We start from the raw sequence: 21466 nt of genomic DNA, 5'->3' as shown, positions 1-21466 counted from the left end.
TACTAAGTCAACATCAAATGCAGAAGTTCATCAATCTTCCAACATCTCCTCAAATTTGGATCAAATTTCTGAAATGTGACCTCATCTTAACAAATCCATACTGACTATCCCTAATTAATTCATGCAAGTACATTCTACCCCTAAGAATGCCTCTTTGTAGCTTCTCCAGTGCTGAGATTATTCTGACTGGTCTTTAATTTCCTGGTCTGTTTCTTTGTCCGTTTGATAATAGTGGGACAATGTTAATAGTCCTTCATGACATCACGTGTGATTGACAAGGGTTTGAAAATTGCTGCCAGGGGCCCAGATATCTCCTCCCTCACTTCCCTCGCTAACTGGTATACGTTTCAGTTCGGCCTGCAGATGTATCCACTTTTAAAGTTGCTAAACCAACTGCATCTCCCTATGTCTTAACCTCTGATGTTCCGAGGTCCTCTGCCCTGATATCTATACTTGCAGTGTCCTTCTCCGTTGTAAAGATTGATGCAAAATATTCATTGAGGACAGTGCCCATGTTTTCCAGGTCCACACAAAGATTACCTCCGTGAAATGAATGAGGAGATATCAGAGAGTTTTGAGATTTACAATCAAGAAAGAAATTGACAAAATGACTTCCTTGGAGAATCATACAACATACATTGTCCATTGGTGTAAACAAACAGAAGTTTTTGTTTCCACAGTTGTTTGCAAATAGCCAATCAAGATCATAAAATAATCTTTTAACATAATTTACAAAACAAGGCAATTGAGGAAGATGTATTGGATGTATTGAACTCTCAGCTACCTCCCTTAAGTTGAGGAATATCAATATTTTTCTTCTGGATAACTTTGGCAGATCTCTTCAAACAAGTCGCTGAACCCACAGATTTATGTGACCAACGAAGCCTGAATCTTTTGCTTTACGATGCAGTCCAGATCCCTTGGCAGCTGGGTGAGGTAGCTTCATTTGGAGGCTGCAACATTGAACCAAGTATCCGCAGTTGCTTCCAACATGTAAGTGTGCTCTGCACCAATTCATAAGGTCAAGCGGGTCCACTTGCCAGTATGATTTTTGTGCTCATTTTTGGTTTGAATTGGTTCCAGAGGCCAACATGTACCACCACTAATCCAAGGCTATCATGTTGATAAGTAGTCAATGTTTTTATTAGATTAATGACAAAAAACAATGCCAGAAACCCCAGTGATAGTGTATGAGATACCATATCACTGAGGATAGCGGACGTAAGCTTGACATAATTAATCATGCAGCTGATCTTTTATTTCCCTCCAGGGCCAGAACAAACCAGAGATTGATGTTGAACGCTTTGTCGAGTGGATGAGATTGGAGCCTCAGTCCATGGTGTGGCTGCCTGTTCGACACCGTGTGGCAGCTGCTGAAACTGCAAAACATCAGACTCAGTGTAACATCTGCAAAGAGTACCCAATCGTAGGTTTCAGGTGAGATGTGCAAACCAGCAGAAAGTTAGTGGGAATTAGTTTTTAAAGAAAGCTTTAACTTTAGATGTTCTATTGGAAACTCTGTCAATAAATGATAACTGAAATCGTCAAAAATCCCAACAAATTTATGGACCAGAGAAGTAATTAGGATAAATTAAGTATCAACTTCTTTACCTTAATTTTTGTGAGAGGTGAATGCTGCATGTTTATGGTATTTTGTTTACAGTTGCATTGATCACAGACACTGTGGCTCAGAAGGGATTGTAACTCGACTTGCGGTTGCTTCTGTAATTTGCAATTATTGGGAATTTACAGAAAGGCCTTTTTATTAGTCCTGTAATCAGTGTGTGTGCATCCTATGAAAGTGATTGCTGTGGTGTTGCTAAAGGATCGATAAAACTTCTTGTCCATAATTAGTAAATTAAAATGCATATTTGGACAGGATTTCTAAGGGGTAATTGAACCTTTTTGGTTAACTATTCTCCTACATTTCTAAGATTGGCCATCTTGGAGAAGGTGCGTGTTACTGCCATTGATCTGATCAAACAACTCTCTGTCTAAGAAGTGAGACCCCAACTGTGGATGAAACTATGACTGCCATAACTAAGTAAAGAGCAACAGCGACCCGGAGTCAATTGAATTCCATCTGAAGCTTGAGGAATGGTGGCCTAACTCTGAAGGCCAAGATCTGTTAGCTTTTCATGGACTATGAGGAACAGGGCAGGATCTCACAGAATCTTTAAGATGCCATATCTTATACAAAACTGAAGGAGAAATGTCAGATTGCTCAAAGAACCATGGGATCACCAGCCTTTCCATTGCTGGGAAGATTCTGGCAAGGTTACTTCTGAATAGGTTTATGCCACCATGGCAGATGAAAACCTTCCATGTGAAGGGAACTTTGTGAAAATGTTGGAGACAGAGCAGGACCAAATTACAGGAATGATTCCAGGGATGAGATATTCCATTATGAAAATTGACTGGGGGAGTTGGCACAGTTTTCCCCGACTTTCCTAGCATTTGTTTCTCCCCAAACAATTTACCATTTCTTCAAAATAAAAAGAAATATGTAATTTAACTACTTAACTTGCATTCCTTCAAAGGTTGAAAATATCTAAACAAAAATGAACATTTCTCTTACTTCTTGTTCTTTCTTTGTAGGTACCGCAGTCTCAAGCACTTCAATTCTGACATCTGCCAAAGCTGTTTCTTTTCAGGGCGCACATCAAAGGGACACAAGTTACATTGCCCCATGGTGGAGGACTGCACTCCGGTGAGTAATATATTATTCCACTTGAGAGAATTGTTCCAATCAGTAGAAACTTAGGGATTTAACCATTTAAATACAATCTTCCCTCAAAGTTGAAGTAGTTTGCTAAAATGATAAAAGGCCAACAGCTTAAATCAGGCTTCAATACCAGAAATGCAATATTGTGCAGAAGCTCTTTGAGGTCAAGTTGAGGCTCAAGGAAGAATGTGTCATCACGCCCACCCTTTTCTCCAGCTTTGTCACCGCCATTCTTAATCTCGTGAAGAACAAGCTTCCCAGTGGCCTGGACAGGATTGATGGAAAACCTTTTAACCTCAACCAGTTGAAATCGAAGAAGAAAATGACACTGACCTCGCATATGGAACTTCAGTATGTGGTTCACAATGTCATTTCCGCTCTCAGAAGTCTTCAAATCTCCCTTAAGGCCTTTGCAGAAGTATACTGAAGAATTAGCCTCAACCTTAAATTTGCCACCCAGGTTGATCGGGTTGTTAAGAAGGCATACGGTGTGTTAGCTTTTATTCATAGAGGGATTGAGTTTCAGAGCCATGAGGGCATGTTGCAGCTGTACAAAACTCTGGAGCAGCTGCACTTGGAGTATTACCTACAGTTCTGGTCACCGCATCACAGGAAGGATGTGGAAGCATTGGAAAAGGTGCAGAGGAGATTTATCATGATGTTGCCTGGTATGGAGGGAAGGCGTTTTGAGGAAAGGCTGAGGGACTTGAGGCTGTTTTCGTTAGAGAGAAGAAAATTAAGAGGCGACTTAATGGAACCGTACAAGATGATCAGAGCATGAGATAGGGTGGACAGTGAGAATCTTTTGGCTCGGATAGCCATGTTTGACACGGGCCGGACATAGCTTCAAATTGAGGGGTGATAGATATAGGACAGAGGTCAGAGGTAGGTTCTTTACTCAGAGAGTAGTAAGGGCGTAGAATGCCCTGCCTGCAACAGTAGTAGACTTGCCAACTTTAAGGGCATTTAAATGGTTGTTGGATAAACATATCGATGATAATGGATTGGTGTAGGTTTGTTGGGCTTCAGGTTGGTTTCATAACATCAAGGCCGAAAGGGCCTGCACTGCGCTGTTATGTTCTGTGTTCGAACCTCAAGATGACTCAAATCCTTTACCAATCTGTCATGTTGTGGTCCATCTTTTCATCAAAATTAATAGAGAAATCCTCCCAAATGTAGAACATTTCCCTTAGATGGGACGCTCTCTATCTTTTAAGGCTGACATCGATACAGAGATTCTAACATTACGTCCAATCTGCGAGTGGCACCTTTGGACTCCAAAGGATGAGAATGCTCAATTGTGACATCTGTGCTGATCGCAAGATCCTTGAGTTCAAGGCATGCATCGTTCAGCCTCTTCTATATGACTGTGAAACCTGGATAACATAGAGCTGCCACTTCAAGACCCGTTCAGCACAGTTTTATCATGGATTCTCCACATCAGCGAGGAGGAAAAACCTCCCAGCATCAGCATTGACGCCATGATGATTTGAAACAAACCTCATTGGGATTGCCATGTACTTGGGATGCCTAAGTTATGACTACCAAAGTAAATTTTTGCCAACTCAAGGAAGGCATCTGAACAAGAAGAAGTCAAAGGAAGCATTTCAAAGACCTTGAAATGTTCCTTCAAGAAGTAGTACTTGGAGGTCAAAGTATGGATATCCCCATTCAGAAGAAACCAACTTGGGGGAATCTCCTGTATGAAGGCACATAATTCTTCATGAACACCAGACAAGAAGTTGAAGTGTGGGAAAGGAACTGGAGAAAGGAATGCCAATGTTCTCAAGGCCGAGACCACTTCCACCACTCCGAAAGACCTCCTAAACGTGTGGTCAGATATGTGGCTCCAGTTCAGGCTAATCAACCCGCAAGGAGCTCAGGACCTGTGATATGGAATTTCCTAGCTGGGCAATCATACTCATCAGCCAGTGATGGTTCTTAATATTGTGCAGACTATGATTTGATCACAACTGAGTACTGTGTGTATCTTTGAGCATTGCTATAGAAAGACCAGGTTTTATAGATTAATCAGAATGGTGCTGCATGAGAAACTGGAATTAAGAAGAGATAGGTGATACTTAATTGTTATTTGTTTCTGGGCCACTGGCATCACTAACTGGGCCAGCATTTACTTCCCATCCTTAGTTACCCTTGTCATTGTTGAATCATTGTAGTCCATGTGCTGTAGGTAGACTCAGTCAGTCAGGGGCGAATTTCCAGGACTTTGACCCAGTGATAGTGAAAGAACAGCAATATATTTCCAAGTTGAGATGGTGAGTGGCTTAGACAGGGTGTTGTAGGTGGTGCTGTTCTCATATATCTGTTACCCTTGCCCTTGTAGCTGAAATTTGTCATAGGTTTGGAAAGTCCTATCTCAGGATCTTTTGCAGATTTCTCAGTGCATCTCATAGATGGTACACACTGCTGCTTTTGAGCACTGGAGGGAGTAGGTTGCTTTTTCCTGGATGGTGTTGAACTTGTTGAGTGCTTTTGCATCTGCACCCATCTAGGCAAGTGGGGAGTATTCCACCATTCTTCTGACTTGTTCCTGTAGCTGGTAGACAGGCCTGGGGAATCAGGAGGTGAGTTACTTTATGCAGTAATCCGAACTTTGGGCCTGCTCTTGTAGCCACTGCATTTAAATAGGAAGTCCAGTTGAATTTCTGTTCACTGGTAAAACCTGGGATTTTGATAGCGGACAATTCAGTGATGGTTACACCATTGAATGTCAAGGGACAATTTATAGATTTTCTCTTACTGGAGATGGTCATTACCTAGTATTTGTAAAGTATAAATGCGACTTGCCACTTAGCAGCCCAAGCCGAGACATCGTTCTGGCCTTGTTGCATTTGGACATGGACAGGTTCACTATCTGAGGAGTGGTGAATGATGCTGAATATTCTGCTATCTCTGGTGAACATCCCCACTTCTGAGCTTATGATGGAGAGAAGGTCATTGATAAGGCAGCTGAAGATGGTTAGGCTTAGGACTGTACTCTCAGGACCTCCTGCAGGTGACCTCCAACAACCAAAATGCCTCCCATTAGGAGAGGCGATGACCTAATGGTATTATGACTAGACTATTAATCCAAACACTCAGGTAACGTGCTGAGGACTTGGTTCACATTCCACGATGGCACATAATGGAATTTGAATTCAATGAAAATCTGGAATTAAGAGTCTAATGATGACCGTAAATCCATTGTCAATTGTTGGAAAAACCCATCTGATTCACTGATGTTCTTTAGGGAAGGAAACTGCGTCGCCTGGTGTGGCCTACATGGAACTCCAGATATCAGTTATGCAATTTGAGATGGGCAATAAAAGCTGGTCTAACCCGCAATGCCCTCTTTCCCATGAAAGAATGGAAAAAATATCGTCCTCTGTGCAGATATTATTCGAACCAGTGGTGAGTTTCTGCTGGATTCCCATCAGCTCCAGTTTTGGTAGCGCTCCTTGATGCCACACTCGGTCAAATGTAGCCATCCTTGGCTCACCTCCGGAATTCAACTCTTTTGACCATGTTTGAACAAAAGCTGTAATGAAGTCAGGAACTAATGAGGTGGCAGAATTGAGGATCTTGTACAGGGATCCGAGGGATGTGGCATATTGAGATTTCCAGAAAGAATTTGACCAGTTGCTGCATAAAAATGTGAACCAGAACGTTAGATCCAAGGGGATGAAGGGTAGAATATTGGTTTGAATAAAGGCCTGGCTAACTGACAGAAAGCTGAGTGTCAGGATAAATGAGTCTTTGCCTGGATGGTGAATTGTCACTAGTGGGGTGCTGCGGGTTCAGTTCTCTGACCTCAACTATTTGTAACCTGTACAAATGATATGTAAGCAGAGACAAAATGTAACATAACAGAATGCATGGATGATTCTGAAATAGGTGGGACAACAGCCTGTGATGTGAAATAGAACATACAGAGCGGAACGTTGACAGGCGAGGAGAATGGACCAGAATCTGGCAGGTGGTTCATGTGGATAAGCCCAAGGCTTGCCTGTTTTGCCCAGGGGAAAAAAGGGCGAATTATTATTTAAATGGAAGGAAGATTCAAAGTCTGTTATCTGGCTGCCTTTGTGCATGAATAGCCGAAAGTGGGTATGCAGGTATAGCATAGCATAAGAAAGGCAAATGGAACTCTGGCATTTGTCACAAAAGGACTGGATCATTAAAGTAACAAAGTGTTTTTCCTCATACATTGGGTGTTGGTGAGACCAGAGTGTTGTGTCCAGTTTAGATCCCCTCACTGAGGATGGATACGTTTGTACTGGAGGCAGTTCGGACGAGGTTTAACTGATTGATTCCAGGGATGAAAGGGCTGTCATATGAGAAGTGGCTGAGTAGCTTGCGCTTGTACTTGCTGGTGTTCGAAAGAGTGAGGGGGTGGTTCTGATTGAGGTATATAAAATAGTAAAGGGGATTTAAAAGATGGGCATTGAGCACATGTTCTGCATTGTGGAACAGTCTCAAACAAGAAGCTGTGGCTGTTGAGTGAGAGATGGAATGTTCAAAATGGAGATGAGGAGAGGGTTGTGAATCTGTGGAATTCATTGCCTCTGAATGCAATGGAGGCAGCACCAATCGACCGATCCAGGAAAGAAATAAATATTTTTCTGATGAAAAATAGGGATCAAGGGCCATGGGGAGCTGGCAGGAGAGTGGAGTTGAGATCAGGAAAAGATCAGCAACCACGACTAACAAGATAAGTCAGGGACAGGATGAAAGCAAAAGAAAAAGGATAAAATGTGGTGTAGGTGAGTGGGAAGCCAGAGGATTGGGAAGCCTTTTGAAAACTAGCAGAGGACAACTAAAAAGGCAATAAGGGGGAAGATGATGAAATATGAGGGCAATATTAATGAGGGTAATATTAAAAAAAAATTGCAGGAGTTTTTTTTCAGCTATAAAGGTAAGAGAGAGGCAAGAGTACAAATAAAGAGAAGAAAGAAAATTACAGCACAGGAACAGGCCCTTCGGCCCTCCAAGCCTGCGCCGATCGAGATCCTCTGTCTAACCTGTCACCTATTTTCTAAGGGTCTGTGTCCATTTGCTCCCTGCCCATCCATGTACCTGTCCATAAGACCTTACGACAGAGGAGTGGAAGTAAGGCCATTCGGCCCATCCGGTCCACTCCACCATTTAAATCATGCCTGATGGGCATTTCAACACCACTTCGCTGCACTCTCCCCATAGCCCTTGATTCCTTTTGAGATCAAGAATTTGTTGATCTCTGCCTTGAAGGCATCTCACGTCCCGGCCTCCACTGCAATCTGCGGCAATGAATTCCACAAGCCCACCACTCTCTGGCTGAAGAAATGTCGTCTCATTTCAGTTTTAAATTTACCCCCTCTAATTTTAAGGCTGTGCCCACGGGTCCTAGTCTCCCCGCCTAACGGAAACAACTTCCGAGCGTCCACCCCTTCTAAACCATACATTATCTTGTAAGTTTCTATTAGATCGCCCCTCAACCTTCTAAACTCTAATGAGGACAATCCCAGGATCCTTAGCCGTTCATCATACATTAAACCTAGCATTCCAGGGATCATCCGTGTGAACCTCCGCTGGACACGCTCCAGGGCTAGTATGTCCTTCCTGAGGTGTTGGGCTCAAAATTGGACACAGTTTTCTAAATAGGGCCTAACTAGAGCCTTATAAAGCCTTAGAAGCACATGGCTGCTTTTATATTCCAACTCTCTTGAGATAAACGCCAACATTACATTCGCTTTCTTAATTACGGACTCGACCTTCAAGTTAACTTGTAGAGAATCCTGGACCAACACTCCCAGATCCCTTTGCACTTCTGATTTGCAAATTTTCTCACCATTTAGAAAATAGTCCATGCCTGTATTCTTTTTACCAAAGTGCAAAACCTCACATTTACTCACATTGAATTTCATCAGCCATTTCGTGGACCATTCTCCTAAAGTGTCTACATCTTTCTGCAGCTTCCCCACCTCCTCAGTAGGACCTGTCTGTCCACCTATCTTCGTATCTTCGGCAAACTTCGCCAGAATGCCCCCAGTCCCTTCATCCAGATCAGTAACATATAAGGCGAACAGCTGCGGCCCCAAAACTGAACCCTGCGGGACAGCACTCGTCACCGGTTGCCATTCCGAAAAAGAGCCTTTTATCCCAACTCTCTGCCTTCTGTCAGACAGCCAATCCTCAATCCAAGCCAGTATCTCACCTCGAACACCATGGGCCCTCACCTTGCTCAGCAGCCTCCCGTGAGGCACTGTATCAAAGGCCTTTTGGAAGTCTAGATGGACAACATTTACTGAGTTTCCCTGGTCTAACATACTTGTCACCTCTTCAAAGAATTCGAATAGGCATGACCTCCCCTGACTAAATCCATGCTGACTTGTTTTAATCTGACCCTGCACTTCCAGGAATTTAGAAATCTCATCCTTGACAATGGATTCTAGAATTTTACCAACAACCGAGATTAGGCTAATCGGCCTGTAATTTTCCATCTTTTGCCTTGATCCTTTCTTAAACAAGGGAGTTACAACAGCAATTTTCCAATCATCTGGGACTTTCCCTGACTCCAGTGACTTTTGAAAGATCACGACCAAAGCCTCTGCGATTTCCTCAGCCACCTCCCACTGAACTCTAGGATGTAGCCCATCGGGGCCAGGAGATTTATCAGTTTTTAGACCCTTGAGCTCTTCTAGCACTTGCTCTTTTGTAATGCCTACCGTACTCAACTCTGCCCCCGGCTCTCCCTAATTGTTGGCAGACTACTCATGTCTTCCATTGTGAAGACTGACACAAAGTACTTATTAAGTTCTAAAGCTATTTCCTTTTCTCCCATCAATAGCCTTCCAGAATCAATCTGGAGCGGCCCAATATCATCTTTTGCCTCTCGTTTGCTTCTTACGTATTGAAAAAAGCTTTGACTGTCATTTCTAATATTACTAGCTTGCCTACCTTCATATATGATCTTCTGCTTCCTGATTGCTCTCTTTGTTATCCTCTGTCTGTTTTTGTGGCCTTCCCAATCTTCTGATTTCCCAGTGCTCTTGGCCATTTTATAGGCTGTCTCTTTTTCTTTGATATGTTTCCTGACTTCCTTTGTCAGATGTCCAATAGCAGCGGTGAAGAAGCTGCTGTTGGGGAAATAGAGACATTGGTGTGCTGTTTTCACTCATTGCAACGATCTGGGTGGACCAGGAGAGATCGTTGGTGATCGTCACTCTCAACTATCTCCACCTCAGCAACATCTCTCACACTGTCTGATGCAGGCACTCACACGCTCACATTCTGTCGCCCATTCTGTCTGTCTGACTGTCTCTCTCTCTCCCTCATCGCCCATCTCTCTCTCTCTCTGTCCCTGTCTCCCTCCACCCCCCACCGACCAACCTCTCTGTCTTTGTCTCTCTCTCTCTCTCTCTCTCTCTCTCTCACACCAACTCATTGCTCAGTATTCCATGGTATCTCAATTGTTGGAAGAATTAACTTGCACTGAGCATGGATTTTCTCCCAATATAGTTATGACAAAGCAGAACCAATTCTGCCTTGAAGAAGAAAGGCAGGAGCCATAATAACTTGTGATTGTTTAGCTGAAGGAACCGTGCTGTGATATGCATCCAGATAGGATGCTTTCTGTGGTACATCAGTGAAAGTTGTCCTTGTGGACGCACAGAATTACCTTAGCCTCCTGGGAAGTAGAGACAATGGTGTGCTTTTTTGCCCATTGCAACGATCTGGGCGGACCGGTGAACTAATCTAAGCCCATCCCCCTACATGATCCCATTATCATCCATATCCGAGGACTGTTTAAATGCCCCTAATGTGGCTGAGCTAACTACATTGGCAGGCAGGGGGTTCCACGTCCTTACCACTCTGAGTAAAGAACCTGCCTCTGACATCTATCTCAAATCTATCACCCCTCAATGTTTAGCTGTGCCCCCTCATACAAGCTGACATCATCATCCTCGGATAAAGACCCTCACTGTCCACCCTATCTAATCCACTGATCATCTTGTATGTCTCTATTCAATCCCCTCTGAACCATCTTCTCTCCAACGAGAACAGACCCAAGTCCCTCAGCCTTTCTTCAGAAGTCCTTCACTCCAGACCAGGCAACATCCTGGTAAATCTCCTCTGCACCTTTCCAATGTTTCCACATCCTTCCTGGAATGGGGTGACCAGAACTGTACACAGTATTCCAAGTGAGACCGCACTAGCTTTTTGGACAGATGCAGCATGACATCACGGCTCTGGAACTCAATCCCTCTACCAATAAAACCTAATACACCGTAAGCCGCCTTAACAGCACTATCAAACTGGGTGGCAATTTTCAGGGATCTACGTACATGAACACCAAGATCCCTCTGCACAGCAACACTACCAAGAATCTTTCCATTGACCCAATATTCTGCCTTCCTATTATTCCTCCCAAAGTGAATCACCTCACATTTATCCACATTGTACTCCATTTGCCACCTTTCAGCCCAATTCTGCAGCTCATCCAAGTTTCCATGCAACCTGCAACATTCTTCCACATTGTCCACCACTCCACCGACTTTAGTGTCATCTGCAAACTTAGTAACCCATCTACCAATGCCTCCGTCCAAGTCATTTGTGAAAATGACAAACAGCAGTGGTCCCAAAACAGATCCTTGAGACACACCACTAGTAATCAGACTTCAGGCTGAATATTTTCCTTCAACCACGACTGGTTGCCTTCTTACTGAAAGCCAGTTTCTAATCCAACCTGCTAAATCTCCCTCAATCCCATGTCTCCATGTTTTCTCCAGTAGCCTACCATGTAGAACCTTATCGAAGGCTTTACTGAAGTCCATGTACACCACGTCAACTGCCCGACCCTCATCCACATGCTTCGTCAGCTTCTAAAATGACTCAGTGAGGTTTGTGAGTCATGACTTGCCCTTGACAAATCCATGTTGACTATCTCCAATCAAATTGGTGCTTGCTCGATGATTATAATACCTATCTCTTATAACCCTTTCCAAAACATTTCCGACAACAGATGTAATGCTCAATGGTTTATAATTACCTGGGTCATCTCTACTGCCCTTCTTGAACAAAGGCACAACATTTGCAACCCTCCATTCCTCTGGTACTAAACCTGTAGACAATGAGGACTCAAAGATGAAGGCCAAAGGCTCCACCACCTCCTCCGTAGCCTCCCAGAGAATCTGAAAGTTTCGAAGGATGATGCGTTGTATCCGGAGGTTGGTGGGGTGGTACGTGAGGACGAGGGAGACTTTGTTTTGGTTGTTGTTGTGGGGTGGGGTGAGAGGGATTTGTTGCAGGAAATGCTGGAGACACGGTCGAGGGCGTTATCAACCACTGAGCGGGGGAAGTTGTGGTCCTTGAAAAATGAGGACATCTGAGATATACGAGAGTAGAATACCTCATCCTGGGAGCAGATGCAGAGTCAAAGGAATGGGGAAAGTGGATGAATTGTTGCGGGAATTTGGTGGGAGTTGGTGGACTTGAAATGGATATTTGTTTCTTGGTGGTTGGAAATAGAGAGGTCCAGGAAGGAGAGAGAGGTATCAGAGATTGTCCAGGTGAACTTAAAGTTCGGGAGGAAGGTGTTGCTGAAGTGGATGTTAGAGCCCCTTGTGGGAGCACGAGGCAGTGCCGATACAGTCATCAATGTAGCGGAGGAAGACGTGGGGTTTAGGGCCAGTGTAGGTACGGAAGAGGGAGCGTTCCATGTAACCTACAAAGCGGCAGGCATAGCTTGGGCCCAGGTGGGTACACTGGCCACCCGCTTTGTCTGTAGGAAGTGGGAGGAATTGAAAGAGAAATTGTTGAGGGTTGTTCAAGGACCACAACATCCCCCTCCTCAATAGTCAAAAACGCCCTCAACCGTGTCACCCGCATTTCCCACAACTCATCCCTCATACCCGCTCCCCATAATAACTACCAAAACAGTGTCCTCCTCACCCTCACCTACCACCACACCAACCTCCGGATTCCATGCATCGTCCGCCGACACTTCTGCCATCTGCGATCCGACCCCACACCAAAGACATTTTTCCCTCCACACTTAGGTGACTCCCTTATCCGCTCCACACTCGCCTCCAGCACCCCCTACACCCAGCACTTTTCCCTATATATCCACAAATATTGTCATCATAATGTTTAAAATTCACTTGTCCCAATACCTCCCCCCTCACCCCCATCCCAGACCCCAGGAAGAATTTCCACATCAAACAGATGTTTACCTGCACATCTGCTAATGTGGTATACTGTATCCGCTGATCCCTTTGTGGCCCCCTCTACATTGGGGAAACCAAATGGAGGTTTGGGGACTGCTTTGCAAATCACCTATGCTCAATGCACTAAAGAACTGAACCTCCCAGTCGTGAACTGTTTTGACTCTCCCAATCCTCAGATAGGATGTCCATCCTGGGCCTCCTGCAGTGCCACAACGATGCCACCTGAAGGTTGCAGGAGCAGCACCTCGTATTGCGCTTGGGAACCCTGCGTCTCCGTGGTATCAATGTCGACTTCACAAGCTTCGAAATCTCCCCTCCCCCTCCCGCATCCCAAAACCAGCCCACCTAGCCCATCCTGCCACCTCAAGCCCCACCCCCATCTCCTACTTCCTAACCTCTTCCCACCCCCGAGACCTGTTCATCCTCCCCGGACTGACCTATCCCCTCCCTACCTCCCCACCGACACTCACCTCTACTGGCTCCATCTCCACCTCTTTAACTTGTCTGTCTCCTCTCCACCTATCTTCTCCTCTATCTATCTTCGATCCGCCTCCCCCCTCTCCCTATTTATTTCAGAACCCTCTCCCCTCCCCCTTTTCTGATGAAACGTCTCAGTCCAACATGTCAGCTTTTGTGCTCCTAAGATGCTGCTTGGCCTGCTGTGTTCATCCAGCTGCACACTTTGTTATCTCGATATCTCTTAAGAACCTCATTAAGTGAGTTCTAGAGAGAAGTATGCAGGGTAGACTTTGGGTTTATCATTCTAACTTGCCAGCCCTGAAAGATGAAAGTTGGTTTATGTTGGATGTTTGTTTCATAGCTACGAAAGAGATCCTCAAAGGATTGTTCGTATCTTTTGTTGAGAATTTTACCCATTTAGTCACTCGAATCCTTCTCCTTTTTTAAAGTTTCCTTGGGAGTCATAAATTTCAAATATCTGCAGAATTTTATTCGGCTTGGCATTGGCTCTCCATGATTCCCTGTTAATGGCTCCGCGACCTGCTAGCTAATTAGAGAATTTATCATTGATGTGCCTGTCATGAAATCTTTAGTCTTATACTATATATTCCCAATTTCAGGAGAAAGTCCAGAGAGACGTTTTAGAGGAAAGGGGTTTAGAAAGAAAACTTAAGTTCTATAGATCAAAGTCAGGAATAGTTGATAAATTATTTGCACTTCATATTTCCAGAACCTACCCCGGAAGAGAGAGCCCAGAGAATTGCCAAAGCTGTCCGCAAACAGTCAATAGAAGTGAAGGAAACTTGGGAGCAATTGAAAACCCATGCGAGCAACTGGCAGAAACAGGTGGAAAAGGTGTTGGAGAAACTTCAAGAACTGCAGAAAGCTCTGGATGATCTTGAGGCTCATGTGATAACAGCTGAAGGGGTCCGCACTGATTGACAACCTGTGGGTGAACTGCTTATTGACTCATTGCAGGATCACATTGAGAAAACCACAGTAAGTGCAATTACATTACACTTCACTTATGAACAGATGTAACCATAATGTTGTATCGAGACGATCAGTAATATGAGTAGTGAAGTAATATTGATTGAATGGTTGTTAACTTAGTTTGCAAATTAAAACTTCGTTGAGCATGCCTTCTGATGATATCACATCGGTAATATTAGTATAATTGAGGATTCTATTAGTCAGTGACATCAGCTGAGTTATCTGCTTGTTGCCATGTTATCAGGATTAAAGGTAAAGCCTTACCACACCATTTGGCCACTCCTTAGAGAGACACAACTGGTTATGATTTAACCTGAAGATCACCATGCCTCGGGCAAGTAGAGGGGTTGAGGCGAAGACCCTTTGTGGTAAGGTCACTGGTGTGGCAATTGAGCCCTCTCTGCAGGGCATCACTCTGCATCACAAACCAACCGTTCAGCCAACTGAATTTGAATAGAGTTTAGGATTGGAGAGCAATCCATGCAATTCTATTTTTTTGAATGAATGTTTCTCACTGGGACTATCTCACTGGCAAACTTTTTAAAAGCCAGCTCAGCCATACAGGCGAGATCAGTTCCTGATCTCAGCTGAATTTTTTGACCTGGGGTGGGTCAGCGTTAGGAGTTCAGTGATTGGAATGAATTCTCATGAAGTTAGCGAGAGGGATGCTACATGTGAATAAATCGATGTTTTGAAAAGCGGATGAGATATGAGCAATAGTTTAATTGATGTGGAAGACCAGCCACAATCATCATCAATGGTGGAGCAGGCTTGAGCGGCCATGCAACATTGTGCTGCTGCCATTTGACTTGTTCTGTGGAAAGGGATGAAAATGGTCAAAGTGTCAAAAATGCTGAAGACCGCATTATTCTACAACCTCAAAATTTGATTGTGTTCAGCATATTATCACTACTGGTACCCCTAAATCCTGGTCTATCATCTCAGCAGCTCGACTCTGCCCAAAAGCTGGTTACTTGTGACATTTTTGAAGGATCTTCCCAAGTCTGAAAATCATTTTTGCTTTTGTAGAATCAGAGTTGGCGTGTGGAAGGAGGTCTCCTGGCATATCATAGCTCTTTGAAATAACTCCCCAATTCGTCCCCCTCTGCTTGGCAATGACTTCAACCACTTATGTAATCTCTTTATTGGAGAGAAACTTTGAAGACATCTGAAAGGAGTATAAACGATCCCAGAATACAACTGAGCCTTATTAAGTTGTTAGTTCTGATGATCAAGAGCTTGATCAAAGAGGATTGTTTGAAAAAGTGCCTGAAAAGAGGAAATGTACAGAGGCTAAGAGGTGTAGGAAGTTAGTGAGTTTTGCGAAGATTTGTTGCTCAGGTTGAGGTTCTGGATGTGAGTTTGCTCGCTGAAGGTGTAGGAAGTCTCTTCTTGGGTTTGAAGCCTACACAATTAAATGTTTGGCAACCAGTAGTGGGCCGTTTGAAATCAAGAGTGGGCAAGGGGACATAATTAGACGAGTGCAGATATCCTGAATTATGGTTGGACTGGTGGAGATTACGAAAATAGCGATTGGCAGAGCCAAGGAACGATTTGTAAACAAAAATGAGAATTTAATAAAATTACTGTTAATACTATCAGTCAGGTAGAAAGTACAGAGAATAGGATTTGGTTCAAGATGAGACTCGGGCAGTGGAGTTTTAGACGACATCAAGCTTTCAATGGGCAAATGTGGGACTCAAACAGGCAATGCATTGGAGTTGTCAGGTCCAGAAGTGAAGTAGTTCCAGATGAAGGTTTCACTGCTAATGAGTCAAGACAAGAGACAGGTAGGCAGTATTAAAAAGATGTAAAGAGACAGCTTTAGGGATTGCATGAATGTGTGGTCGGACGTTCATCGTGGGATAAACAAGATGCCAAGGTTGTGCTGAGACAAGTGTAACATAACATTGTTGCCAAGGAGGAGTAATGCAGTCCGGAGGTAGTGAATAGAGATTGGTGTGGGGACCACAAACAGTGGTCTTCCCACTTTTAAATTGTTATCTCTACGTAGTTGCGCAACTTTATGTTCTGTTCAAAAGGCTTTACTGACAAGAAAGCAGAAGTTAGCCATTTGTTTACTTGTCAATATATCTTGATTTTTCCACCAACTTCTCCAATTATGAACACAACATGTGCAGTGTACTAAGTGAACCATTCAAACCTTCAAAGGAAATGTTGAAATTGTGGAATATAAAGTTAAATTTATTTTATTGAAAATTAAAATAAATTACATGAAGGTTTGACCAAGACTGAAAGGAATTAGATGGAACACCAGATGAATAAAACAAGCAGTAGTAAGGTGGTATTAGCTGGATGTTCCTGAAGAAAGAGAACACAGCCAACCTTTCTTCCATCAAGGGGATTAATTGTGAGGTGTCAAACACAGTCGATTAAATCGTTCGTTCTGTCTTTACTGCCAGACTGTACTATGAACATAGAACATAGAACATAGAACATAGAACAGTACAGCACAGCACAGCACAGGCCCTTCAGCCCACAATGTTGTGCCGACCATTGATCCTCATGTATGCACCCTCAAATTTCTGTGACCATATGCATGTCCAGCAGTCTCTTAAATGACCCCAATGACCTTGCCTCCACAACTGCTGCTGGCAACGCATTCCATGCTCTCACAACTCTCTGTGTAAAGAACCTGCCTCTGACATCCCCTCTATACTTTCCACCAACCAGCTTAAAACTATGACCCCTCGTGCTAGCCATTTCTGCCCTGGGAAATAGTCTCTGGCTATCAACTCTATCTATGCCTCTCATTATCTTGTATACCTCAATTAGGTCTCCTCTCCTCCTCCTTTTCTCCAATGAAAAGAGACCGAGCTCAGTCAACCTCTCTTCATAAGATAAGCCCTCCAGTCCAGCCAGGACCCTGGTAAACCTCCTCGGAACCCTCTCCAAAGCATCCACATCTTTCCTATAATAGGGCGCCCAGAACTGGATGCACTATTCCAAGTGCGGTCTAACCAAAGTTTTACAGAGCTGCAACAAGATCTCACGACTCCTAAACTCAATCCCCCTGTTAATGAAAGCCAAAACACCATATGCTTTCTTAACAACCCTGTCCACTTGGGTGGCCATTTTAAGGGATCTCTGTATCTGCACACCAAGATCCCTCTGTTCCTCCACTCTGCCAAGAATCCTATCCTTAATCCTGTACTCAACTTTCAAATTCGACCTTCCAAAATGCATCACCTGCATTTATCCAGGTTGAACTCCATCTGCCACCTCTCAGCCCATCTCTGCATCCTGTCAATGCCCCGCTGCAGCCTACAACAGCCCTCAATACTGTCAACGACACCTCCGACCTTTGTGTTGTCTGCAAACTTGCTGACCCATCCTTCAATTCCCTCGTCCAAGTCATTAATAAAAATTACAAACAGTCGAGGCCCAAGGACAGAGCCCTGTGGAACCCCACTCACCACTGACTTCCAGGCAGAATATTTTCCTTCTACTACCACTCGCTGTCTTCTGTTGGCCAGCCAATTCTGTATCCCAGCAGCTAAGTTCCCCTGTATCCCATTCCTCCTGACCTTCTGAATGACCCTACCATGGGGAATACTATGGTTGTAATATTTCCTTTTTTAAAGGCTCAAGGTTAGACATACTTCTCATTTTATAAATTTTAAGAAGTTGGCTTATTGTCAAGTCATGGTAGGATTGAAAACATATCCTACAACTGTGTGAAGTCAGAAGTCGCATGACACCAGCTTATAGTCCAACAGGTTCATTTCAATTCACACAAGCTATTGGAGTGCAGCCCCTTCATCAGGTGCAGTTCGTGAGGTGACCACACAGACACACAGCTTATCAGCAGAGAGATCAAAAGATCATAGAATTGGCCTGAGTGGAGTGTCAGATAATAACTCTTTCCAGGCGACCAAGAGTGTTAAAGGCAAGTGAAGTGTTTATAAAGTCAATGTCAGTGCTGTGTTGTCATGATAATCAGGCAGCTCAACAGGAATGTACAAGGTGACATCTCAGGTCAGACTCTGACTTGTAGTTTAGAGGCTGGTGTTCAGAATCTGTCTTAGAGTTTTAAACTTTATTTCAAAAGCAAGAATTTATAAGATACCACACTGACTGTAACTACAAGTTGTGTGCTTTTTCAACAAAATATCTGCAAATAAACAAACGTCCTGGATGAAGACTTATTATCTGACACTCCACTCACACCAGTTGTATGATCTTTTGATCTCTCTGCTTATAAATTGTGTGTCTGTGTGTTTTCCTCTCTGACCGCACGTGATGAAGGGACTGCACTTCAAATCTTGTGTGATTTCAAATAAACCTGTCAGATTATAACCTGATGCCATGTGGCTTCTGACTTTGTCCATCCTAGTCCAACACCAGCACCTCCACATTATAAGTGTTTGGAACCAAGTCAGTGCAACAGGTATATGTCAAACATTTGACTTTGGAAGGATGCCTAGTGCCGACAAATTCATTAATAACAAAGGATTTCTCCATTATGCCATCTATCGTAACATGCTGCGTCTCACAGTCATAATGAAAGGATGCCCACTTTAATTTAGCAGGGCCAAGAATAGTTATGGACATTTTTAGCATGGGAGGAGGCCATTCAACCTATTTTATCTGTACCAGCTCTCTCCCAGAGCAACAAAATTAATCCTTTTCTCGAAAGGCTGAAGGGTCTAGACCCGAAACATCAGCTTTTGTGCTCCAGGGATGCTGCTTGGACTGCTGTGTTCATCCAGCTCCACACTTTGTTGTCTGAGAAGGACTGGGCTTGTTTTTGCTGAGGTTGAGAAGAGTAAGGAGGTGATTTCCTTGAAGTATATATGATTCCGAATGGTCTTCATGAGGAATATGTAGAAAGATTTTTCCTATACTTTGGCGAGCGCTGAACTCGGGACACTTATGCAAAATTTGGACTTGCCACTTCAGGACAGATGAGCAGAGCATTTTTTCTCTGATAGTTGTATGACATTGGAACTAGCTGCCTCATAAGATGACAGAGTTGGGGTCATTGAATATTTTAAGGTGGACTTAGATTCTTGTAAGGCAGGGAAAAGGTCTTTGTTAATTGGAGTCATACCAAGCACAAAGGAAAACGTTTGTGATTGTTAGACATAGTCATTTCACCTCCAGAACATCTCTTTCAGCGTTCGTCAGGGCAGCATCCAAGGCCCAAACATCTGTGCTGCTTCAGCTTCTCTCTATAAAGTCAGAAGTGGGGATGTTCACTGATGACTCCACAATGTTCAGTACCATTTCCAACTCCTTAGATAATAAAGCAGTCCATGTTTAAATGCAGCAAGACCAGTATATTATCCAGGCTTAGGCTGATAAGTGCTCGGTAATATTTGCACCACACAAGTGCCAAGCAATGGCCATCTCCAACAAGGGAGAATTTAGCCGTCATCTCTTGATATTTAATGCTGTTACCATCGCTGCATCCCCCACTGTCAACATCAGAGGTGTTACTATTAACCAGAAACTGAACAAGATCGGCTACATAAATACTATGGATTCAAGAACAGGCCACACCGTTGTGTGCAGATGATTTTCGTCACTCCATTTTTACCAAGATTTAACTGGAAATTTGGGATTTGTCATATTTCTGAAGAGTCGAACAGCAGTATGCTTTTCTTTTCGTTAATTCTTTGTAATTTATTGCAATTAAAACTTCTGTTGCCAGAAAAAGAAATGATGTGGCTGAGCGACTTTTTTCGAATGTCTTGTGAGAAGTGCCATTCAGAGGTGGTCACATTGTTACCTTGTGATCAGTCTGGATCAGTCGGGCTGGATATGAGATGAGGCTGGGGGTGGGAAGATTTTGAAGCAGGTACTTGAGAGAAAGCAGCCTCTCCCTACAGTCAAACCCTTCAACCCTGGCAATGTTCTTGTAAATCTTTTCTGAACCCTTTCAAATTTCACGACAACTTTCCTATAGCAAGGAAACCTGAATTGAATGCAGTATTCCAAAAATGGCCTAACCAATGTCCTTTGTAGCTGCAACATGACTTCCCAACTTCTATATTTAGTGCTGTGACCAAGAAAAGCAAGCATATTAATCGCCTTCTTCTCTACCTGCAACTCCACTTTCAAGGAACTCTGAACCTGCTCCCCAAGTTTGTTTGGCGACACTGCTGAGGACCTCACCATTTAAGTGTATAAGTTCTGCCCTGATTTTCCCAACCAAAACCTAAAACCGTTTCTGCATTAAACCTAATTGTCTGCTATTTGCTTGGTGGTATATATAAAAAGGGAAGAGTTTATGCTTGTTCAGGCAACCCATACCCGACATCCAGAGGTTGATTTCCTAATGGCTTGAATTGGAACTGGTTAACAGATTGAGTTTTGGGATGCCTCAGGATGTCTTTATGTGTGATGTGCATCAGGCAGGTGTCAAATTGTAATTTCAAATACAGTTCTGCATACAGATAGCATAAAGTAAGGAAGAAGAACAGGACTTAGTAGTATTATCCTTCAAAGCCTTTTTGAGTTGTTTTGTCCTGTTTTGTTACTTACTTCTACATTTAGTAAATCCACTTTTTTTAAAGCATTCTTTCACAGGATGAGGGCACTGCTGGCAAGGCTAACATTCATTTCCCATCCAGGAATGGCTTGGTAGGCCATTTTGGAAGTCAGTAGAGAGTCAGCCATATTCCAGTGAATTTGAAGTCATATACCAGAATTGCTTAGGAAGGCAGATTCCCTTCCCTGAAGAATAGTTTAGTGAATTCAGTTTTCTGTTACAACAATTTATGATAGTTTCATCATCACTGTTACTTTTAACTCGAGATCTTTATTAATTGAATGTCATTTTCAGCAGATGCTTTTGTATTTTGTATTTAATATTAGGATGTTAGTTTTAATTTAATTTCTTCTTTACATTTAATCATTAATTTCAGGATATTTCTCCGATTTTATACGCTTCCATTAGGTTTTTAAAGAAGAAATTGCCCCAGTCAAACAAGAAGTCAAAATATTAAATGATCTGGCCAGTCAGTTATCTCCACTTGATGTCTCTTTCTCTCCAAAGATTTCTCACCAGCTTGATGACCTAAATATGAGGTTGAAATTTATACAAGTAACAGTGAAA

General features: G+C 43.3%; 2 protein-coding genes across 2 annotated transcripts in view; both read left to right on the top strand.

Moving 5' to 3' along the window:
- LOC132207626 (complement C5-like) overlaps window positions 1-21466 on the top strand; it is a 261625-nt gene that overhangs the window by 54771 nt on the left and 185388 nt on the right. The window lies entirely within an intron of this gene.
- LOC132207621 (utrophin-like) overlaps window positions 1-21466 on the top strand; it is a 75692-nt gene that overhangs the window by 6268 nt on the left and 47958 nt on the right. The window contains exons 3-6 of the mRNA XM_059643561.1: window positions 836-993; window positions 1271-1437; window positions 2599-2710; window positions 14120-14388. Of these exons, the coding sequence (XP_059499544.1) occupies window positions 836-993; window positions 1271-1437; window positions 2599-2710; window positions 14120-14179 (497 nt within the window). The 3' untranslated portion in view covers window positions 14180-14388. The remainder of the gene's footprint in view (window positions 1-835; window positions 994-1270; window positions 1438-2598; window positions 2711-14119; window positions 14389-21466) is intronic.

This window comes from Stegostoma tigrinum, unplaced genomic scaffold (assembly GCF_030684315.1).
Source record: "Stegostoma tigrinum isolate sSteTig4 unplaced genomic scaffold, sSteTig4.hap1 scaffold_112, whole genome shotgun sequence".
Lineage (NCBI taxonomy): Eukaryota > Metazoa > Chordata > Chondrichthyes > Orectolobiformes > Stegostomatidae > Stegostoma > Stegostoma tigrinum.
This window is presented reverse-complemented; position numbering and strand designations above follow the sequence as displayed.